Source organism: Triplophysa dalaica, chromosome 11 (assembly GCF_015846415.1).
Source record: "Triplophysa dalaica isolate WHDGS20190420 chromosome 11, ASM1584641v1, whole genome shotgun sequence".
Classification (NCBI taxonomy): Eukaryota; Metazoa; Chordata; class Actinopteri; order Cypriniformes; family Nemacheilidae; genus Triplophysa; species Triplophysa dalaica.
This window is the reverse complement of record NC_079552.1, coordinates 8938814-8947788: the sequence shown is the minus strand read 5'-3', so window position 1 is coordinate 8947788 and position 8975 is coordinate 8938814. Positions and strand designations below refer to the sequence as shown.

Below are 8975 nucleotides of genomic sequence, written 5' to 3'. Positions count from 1 at the left end.
CGTCATTTACTACTTACTACGACACAAAATCCACTGAACCGCACCCTCACAGATTTTTTGCTATGGACTCGGTGCGCATGCTAAAATAAGCAAATCTATGTGGGTTGTGTTTGAGAGACATCAGTACGCGTCCCTCACTGCGTCAATGGCTTTATGGCATAGCGGATCAAGTCGTCCATCACCCCCTATGAGCAAAATTAGACACCATATAACTATCATATCCTGTAATCCAGAGGTCTCCAAATGTTGAAGCAAACTATTACCAAACTCCAGGTCAGTAAGGATGCACGTATAGACACACTCTCCATTCACAATAAGCTTCACTGTAGTCCAGTCATCTATTTTCTCAAGGACGCACTGGTGACCATCTGCTTTCAGGGCAGCTGCAGGAAATATAATGACAAATTTACATTGACCATTTAATAAATGACCATTGCGACCGCATAGTAAACTTGGTTTGTTGTCTAGTACATCTTAAGTTAACGTTGGTTAGTAATATTGTGAATACCTTGTAAACCGTCCAGGCGACATGTTCTGTGCTCGACGATACCACACGACTTATATGGACCGTATTGTAGTATTACCAGTAAGTTCTTCTGGGGCATTGTTTTCTTAAACTATTAACAATACATGCACTAAAAGGTCAGTGGTGAATCGGCACAATGCTGTTTATTTGTGTCTGTGTGTCTACCTCTCTCCATAGTAACCGAGAGTCTGTAATGTCAAGTGCACACAAGGTAGGAGGGACATACAAACACAAGTTACATTACATTTGTGACTCATCAATGCCTAAACATGCGTTTTGTTTAATAGTATTTGGATGTTTGTCTTTATTAAGAAGTGTTCTATTTATTATCTTATCTTTAAGTGTTATTGGAACAATCATTACTTCAATAAAACACAATTTGGAAGCTTTTGTTCCTAGTTGAAAGTTGAAAAGTTGCCTAGTAACCACACTATTGCTTCATCACACGAGCATGACAAAAAAGGTGAATGTAAAGATTAATGCAAAATAAAATACAGTATAAATAAAATAATATATTTTATGGCATATATGTAAGCAATGGAAGACCTGTGCCGCTGTACAGGCTACAGCTATAAGAGGAAAAGATAATAAATACTCAGTGCACTAAATCCTTTTGGTTTAGTAGTTTTTATGACATTACAAAACAACAATAACAACAAATAGACATTTATTTTTGGAAAACCAAAACTTTAAAAAATAAATATATCTAAGAATGTCACAGTTTTAAACACTCCTCCACCGGTTTGACAGAAAACATTCAGTTTAGATTTCACATACTGAGAACAATGTGCACAACGGACATATCCCATTACTAATACTTGCACTAAGGCTATAATTTCTCTACATATTTATGGAATTTTCTCAGTACAATCTAGTGTATGTAGCACGATTGACTGTTTTAAGATTTTTTTAATACAATATATATTTGAATCAGCTAGTTGTAAAGTGCTAAAATACAATGGCTTATATGTTTAAGACAATATACTTCTTATATTTTCTTATATACCGCAACTGTCAACCTACAGAATCTAGAAATTAAATGCATTTAAAAATACTGTTCTTTTTTTTAACTATATACAGTTCATTAGGCATCAGGTATAGTTTCTTAAATTTAAGTACATTTAAATTTGAACACATTAATGTTTACATACACTGTGCAGGACATTTCTGAATATTCAATCATTGTATCACAATGCTGATTGTATTTTTTAAAATGCTTATCAGTTTTGCTGTTTTGTAACCTCATCGTAAATGAATTGAATTATCTTGCCCCACAGCTACTACTATTGCATTAATTATTAGAATCCCTTTTAGTATTATTGCATTAGAAATTAAGACAATTCCACAAAATGGAACTACACACAATGTCATGCATTACTGATTCACTATGGGCCATATTCTTTAAATATTAAGGCCCATTTCTTTCACTAGCTTATTTTCAAGCCCTCAGCCCCTGTTTTTTGACAGTTTGAGAATTAAATTGATAGAACACACATCATAGCACACTTTAAAACTATAATACGATACAGTATACACCATTGTAGTTTTCTAGTATTGTTTGTATACTACAGGCTCAAAATACATTTATTTTGCAATATTTTTCCTAAATATATACATTATTATATTAAAGTAAACTCTGCAATATAATATTGAGACTCACAAGAACAAAGTTAAACAGCAGCTTCTGCTCCAGTTCTGTTGCAGCTTATTCTTATAATTAGAACTGAAGGAAACCCTGAGCACATCACCCCACCCAAAATGTGATATTTCATATCATTTATTTCAATTATTTAAAAATAAATAAATACAATTTCCTTTTCTTATTTGTATTACTTTTATATTATTTAGCCTTATGGCCTATTTTCTTATGTCCATTTCTTGATCTTTTAAATGCAGAAAGTACATTAAATTACCACTAAGCATGAAATGTGCAATATTAATAAACATTTGAACTAATCTATATATTGATCTGCTCTATTTGACTACTGGAGTCTTTGGACTTATTAGCTATAATATATTATCTCATTAATATTTACAGTATATGCTATATTAATGTTACTGTTGCCGTTTAAACGTATTGTTTCTCTAGCGTCTATATTTGTTCTCCTCCAATTGCACAATGTTGTTCTTCACACCGGCAGTAAATTCATTTAAATTTACAATCTTACTTTTCATTTACACTTCTAAACCATGTACCATTATAACCGAAAATATGCATATCTACTGTATGATTCTTTATCAAACCCATAGCTTGTTTGACTCCATTCTTAACACTTCAGACTGGTCAGTAACTCTCAATATGGTGAGCCAGTGAGGTTCCTGTTTCTTGCTATGATTTCTTTGCCGTCTTCTTGGGAGTTCCTCCCATCCTTTCTGCGGAGTCTGCTTGAATGTTGCATTTTCTGCATAGATCTTGCACTTCTTTCAGGCACCCCTCAAGAGTCTTCACAAACAACTCTGAGCTGGTCTCTGCACAGTCACGGAAGCTTGACACACAGAAGATGATGTGGTCCGTTTGAGGGTTGTAGCAGGCTCCGTAGCCATTAGGGACAACTGGACCATAGCAGCAGAACATCTCCTCAGTGGTTGGGACCTATGCAAAGTCAACAATTTGAAGAGACCGTTTGGTAAATTAGTTATGAAGTTATATAAATGACTTTAAGATGTGCACTGTAGAGCACAAATCTGTTTTTATGTATAAGTATACATGTGAACCTGGCTTGTGGAAAGGGTGAACTGGATGCTGGTTAGATAGGTCGGATCAGTAAACAGCTCTGGCATCTCCACATTCAGCTCCTTGGAAACCTCTCGCAGACCCAGCAAGTGATTGTCTATTGCCATACCTTTGACTGCCTATTTACACAGATTGTTAAAGAGGTAAATTGTAAGAGCAGATACAACAATAACACATGATTGTGACAGATGTGGTTCACATTTAGCTTCTACTTACCAATATTGTATAATTTGTCTGGGCCGTAACAGCAGTACGAAACTTCTCCATTTTCTCAGCATCCTACAAAATTAAAGCAGACAGGGGGTGGAATCAAGTGGGGTCTTATGTTTTAACAATACCCACAGCAATGGGCACCTTGCTGGTCAGTTGGATTAAATTGTAAGAATGTTATGTACAGGCCATTTTACGTACAGTGATGTTGGACCTCTCAGTCATAGCTTTAACAAACGCTAAGGCCTCAGGTGTGGCAGAGCGGATGTTGTCGACTCGTCCCTCTTGAAAACGGCGTATTGATGCACTTTCATAGGTGGGCACTATACGTCTATGACATCTGAAAGACAGATCTCAGGCATGAACCCTCTATAATAATCTTAAAGGCATAGTACACACAAAAATGGTGCCCGAGAAATCTCACATTTCCCCAAATATCTTTCTTTGTGTTCAACCAAAAAATGAAATTCATACAGGTTCAGGTCAACTTGAGGGTGAGTGAATGATGACAGAATTGTCATTCTTGACGGAACTATCCCTTTTAGACAGTGTATATCAGAGCGTTTGAAAAACAGAGTTACGACACTCACAGGTCCATTGAAAGAATAAAAATCCATTCAAATAGGTTGACAGCACGGATTTGTTTGGAACTATTGAGAGCTCCATGAACCACGTGACCACATGGTGGCAAGATTGAGTGTCGTAACTCTGTTTTTCAACGGCTCTTGTGTATTTTACAGAGATAACTGACCTGTAGAATGTTAACTGCAGGGCAACTTGAATGTACGCATCAGGGCTCATCTTCTGTCTCTTGATAAACTCTTTGCCATAGCCGGTGAATTTGTTGACATTCATATCCAAATTTTGAACAAGCCTGTGGAATTTGGCAGTGGATTTGTAGTAAAATATACTTATGACATAATTATTCTCTCTTAACTGAAGTTGATTTATTTATTTAAAAGATACATAAATAAATGAATCAACAAAAACAAATGTAATATTCTGTTTATTCCTCTTGAAATGGATGCATTAACTTTAATATTTAAAGTTAATAAGACCCAAACCTAATCTAGATTTACAGCGAGATGCATTAAGAATTACGTAGGTTAGATTTGCAAAATGTGTAATATCTGTCCTGTTGGCTTACTTTTGTAATCTGCCTGTCGAGGCCGTGAGGAAGGTATGGATTTCTGGTGAGCATTTCCAGCGCAGTCGTCTAGGGGCTGGAAGCTCACTCATGCTGGCCGCCCTCACCAGTTTAGAAGGACTGCCTCTCCTGAGACACAATCATGTTAACCATCACATTGTGTATTCATTTGACAATGTTCTGATCTCCAGTCATCTAATTAGAGTTTGTTATTTCAGCCTCACATGCCCAGTTCCAGTTAGAAGACATTTTTTAAGATTCTTTCAGATGAGAATGTATTCATCGAATCTGCCAAACCAAATGTGCATTCTGGGTAGACTCTAGATTTGCTTTGAAATATATTTCTATAGAGGGAGATTCTTCAACTTACATGTATCTTAGTAGATATTCTGTACATTGCACGAGCACTATTCCCTCGAATGGGGAGTGTTCGCAGACAACCCCACAGCATCCATCTGCACCTATTACAAACTAAATCATTACAGAAGTTGAATATTAGAATCTTGATGGTCATATCCTTTTTGTCACTTTTACTAAAAGACCGAAGTGCCTTGAAATCAGAAGCTTTGTTTGATGTGTCCTCTGAAATGAGGATGGGACATACTGGGGTTGCTGGCCTTTTAAAATGGCCAATAGCAGTGGCGGACACCAAATTCTAGAGAGCTTTGGTCCAAAAATCTGGCGAGAAGCTAAGGTGCAAAATAATGTCATAAAAATCATTGATCTCGGTAAAAGTGAGAGACTTAAAGGCAAAAAATGTTGGGTTCTCAGTACCTGCATGGGTTTGTCGTACCAGCGGTTTCCCCCGTTCTTATCCTTTCCTCCTCCGTGGAGCATCAGTGAAGCACGGCTCGTGTCAGTCAGATCAACGCCAGACGGGTCATCCAAACACACCAGACACAGACAGCGCTCAATCATGTCTAGAGAGTCCCTGTTAGTAGAATCTGAACCCGATTGTATAGCGTTACATTACATATGTGTGCATTCCATTAACCTGTATAGATTCTCCTGTTTATCAGGGGAATTTGTCAGTAGGAGTTAAACGAATCCAGATAAAGTCAATCGGTTTAGTTTCTCGTGGGCAACCTGAAATGTTTAATGTCAAATTGCAGGTCCGATAACAGATACATCTTGTTTTGTTGAGGTTAAGTGATGTCTGACCTTTGATCAGTACGCTGCGAGCCTCGGCCCACTGCGTTCGGCCGTCTGATGTGAGCAGACCAATGGGAGGCAGACGCTCCTCCTCGCAGTCCGCCATCTCTCTGATTCGCTTCAGCTGAGTGTAAAGGTCTTTTTCATTTAACTGGCGGAAGTTTATCACCACGTCAAGAACAAATAACTGCAAATACAGAATAAAGATGTAGTTGTGTCATCTTTGACTTTATGCTGACTTATTTCCAACATGGATTCTGAGACTTACAGGCCCAGGATCCAAGCCCTCAAACTAAACATCCCCTAAGTGACCTAGACTCCTATGAGGTTTGCTGATCATTTTTTGAGACAAGCTTTAACATAATTAAAAAACATTAAAAACAATTATTGATTCCCAGCTACGTCTTTCACGTCAATGAAGCATTGAGCATCTGTCATAGGACTTGTCTATTAATGACTTGATGGAAAGGACATTCAGATCCGATCTAATTGGATTCACTAATATGCCTACCTGATTCTTACAAGCCACAATGATATGTTCTGGCTCGGGCATTACAGTACTCCTCTGAGCCACTAAAGTGTCAGTCTTTGGCCCAGGCAGACGGTATGAGGAGAAGACCTTGTAGTATTGATCCATACAAAGGGGCGTCCCAGCCTGCTGCCCACGACCCTCTTCCACAGGGAGGCTATGTCTGCAAAGAAGAGCATTTTGTTTTTTAGAATTAGAGAAATGATTGTAGTGTTCAGGTGTTTCTGCTGTTGAAAATAAGGTGAATTAACCTACGTCTCAATGAGAGATTTATACTCTAATACACCAGAGATGAGTTTAGCGGCATATCTGTTGAACAAAAAAAAGTGATTTTTAATACACAACTGTTGTTTAGAATGATCATACTGTTACATTATTACATTTTGTTTAAAATAAATTTAAGTATTTAAACTGTTTCAAAATACTAAGTTGAAAATTTGAAAAGACAAGTTAAAGTGAGGAAGCAACAAATTTCCCTATAAGTCCCAGTACCTGAGGACATCACTTTGGCAATTAAATGTCTGCTTGGGAAAGACCATTACAGGACTGGAGTTGACAGGTAGTGCTAACCTGTTATTCAAATACATATCTTCAAGCCAGTAGTCATATACCTTAAAAGTCATTAAAAGATGAAAAAAAACATACACATTATAAAATCACCAAATGAAAGAGAAGGTGTTCGCAAATAACATTAAAAAAAACAATAGACTCAATGTCTGCGCATTAAAAGTTACATGAACTACATTTTTGCAGAGTTCTTACCCAATTATCTGTAAGATCCCTTCTTTCCAATAGTTTCCTCTCAAGCATTTCCCCCACCCCGCCAGGTGCTCCAAATTTCTTCACAATTGTTTTGGTGTTTCTTAATTGATCCTCTGGTATGAGGTGACTCATACACTTCAGATACATGTCCAGTGTTTGCTGCAGCGGGGGAACCGGGAGCTTTGGCAGGCCCTAAACCCATATAATGAAGAGAGCTTCGGTGTCATTTATTTAAATATATTTTATCATGTCATCTATTTTGATACCATCTGCTTGCTTGGCTGTAAACTTTTGCAAATGAGTCTCTTCTCTAATTAGCCTTACAGAAGATATTGATAGAGTCCTGGTATATTCTTCATCCTTCAAATGCCAGAGTAAGACCATGCAAATTTGATGAAATACCATTTAAGAATTTGACAGACCCTTTTATGTAAAGTGACTTAGATGGTCCATTAAAGCTATGTATTTCATTACTTTGTGCATTCTCTGGGATTCGAACCTATTAATTTTGTTGCCGACCAGCCGAGTTACATAAACGTATATAAATGATCACTCATGTTTTAAATGCAGGCAAAACATTGTTGACAAACAAACATAAAAAATTAGGATTGAAATAGGCTATAGGATTGTTACACTTCATTAACATTACAAAAATAAATGTTAGCCGTAAAGTAACAATAGGCAACTTACACTGGGATCTCCTGCGTTTTTTGATGGTTCCCGTTGCAAAACCGGCATCCTCAGAAATTACAAAGTTCTGTCAAGCGAGACGAAATTCCACTAGTGTTCCCTCTGGAATAGACAGGTGTGAGGGAAAGCTTTGCATTGCAAACACTCAAAGTTTTTAACATACCTATTCTTTCCAACCTGTGTTATTAAGCGATACGTTATGCTTCACCTTAAATTATTATTTACTAACACAAAAGACATCTTGTACAGTTTCGCAGTTCTTCTGTTGCGTGCAGCATGTCATTCTGTACATAGGGCTGCTATTTAAAAATCAAACATTGTGATAAAATGACATGATTCATTTCTGTTGCTAAAATTCTAAAAAGTATTGACTTAAAAATACTCACCAAAATGGCATCTTCCCGTCGAGTCCAAAAGTGTATACCAAAGGGTTTATTCAGGTTCATAATCCGTATGTTTTCACATCGGGAAGTGCTGTAAGTGGTAAACGTTAACTTTGTCCTGTTTCAGACAGCATTCTTGAATTCCATTCATTAAAAACCAGAAGCTCCTTAAGATGTTCCTTGGGAAAGATGCTGAATGATGCTGAAGGAGCGGCACCTTGTTTTAGACTCCTCCCACCAAACTCCATTCGTTCGATGTCTGATCTGCAGTCCACCTTGTCGCCCACCTCATACTCATGTTGCGTTAGTTGAGTCCTTTAGCAATATTTATAGACACCCTTATTGATGTCAAAGTAAAATAATATTGAGAATTGTACACAAAAGCGCTTGATAATTTAATTAAACTAAATGTGGCAATTTTTTTTTGCATACAAACTTGCGCAGTAATTTTTCAAAGAATATATTTTGTTCCGATCTCAAAAGCACTTGCAAACACCGCTTAGGACACGAATCGTTAGAGAATCTTTTTGGGGTGGAAAGAAATATAGAAGGAAACAAAATGTTTTGTAGACAATTTGTATAAACTTCTCATTTATTTCTCTCCCGCAACAGAAACATATTTGGCCTGATTAGCACTTATATTTAAATGCTGTCTTGAAGGCCAATTTCTTATATGATTTTTTTTTTCTAATTCACTAAAACGACAAAAGACCATCAGGTTTTATGGTTCTAGTTTTGCTTGTATCTTTTAAACATTTTTTCCGTTTTCTGAATATTAGAATTTAATTTGTAAAACGATGTGAAATCAAGTTCAAAGTTATTCAAAACGAAATAAAACAAAT

General features: G+C 36.8%; 2 protein-coding genes across 2 annotated transcripts; both read right to left on the bottom strand.

Annotated features, from left to right (window-relative positions):
- Positions 1-49: 49 nt before the first annotated feature.
- On the bottom strand, positions 50-605 carry c11h10orf53 (chromosome 11 C10orf53 homolog). Its single transcript, XM_056760441.1, has 3 exons — positions 509-605; positions 264-383; positions 50-185 (listed from the first exon to the last, which is right to left on the bottom strand). The coding sequence occupies exons 1-3, from the start codon at positions 603-605 to the stop codon at positions 121-123; spliced, it is 282 nt and encodes a 93-aa protein (XP_056616419.1). The 3' UTR covers positions 50-120.
- Positions 606-1272: 667 nt separating this feature from the next.
- Positions 1273-8245, bottom strand: chata (choline O-acetyltransferase a). Its single transcript, XM_056760440.1, has 15 exons — positions 8137-8245; positions 7751-7852; positions 7061-7252; positions 6791-6909; positions 6554-6607; positions 6281-6461; positions 5779-5956; positions 5392-5561; positions 4988-5088; positions 4618-4746; positions 4222-4344; positions 3672-3810; positions 3477-3539; positions 3242-3379; positions 1273-3119 (listed from the first exon to the last, which is right to left on the bottom strand). Exons 2-15 carry the CDS (start codon positions 7796-7798, stop codon positions 2856-2858), a joined length of 1899 nt encoding a protein of 632 aa, XP_056616418.1. The 5' UTR covers positions 7799-7852; positions 8137-8245; the 3' UTR covers positions 1273-2855.
- Between the last annotated feature and the right edge of the window lie 730 nt (positions 8246-8975).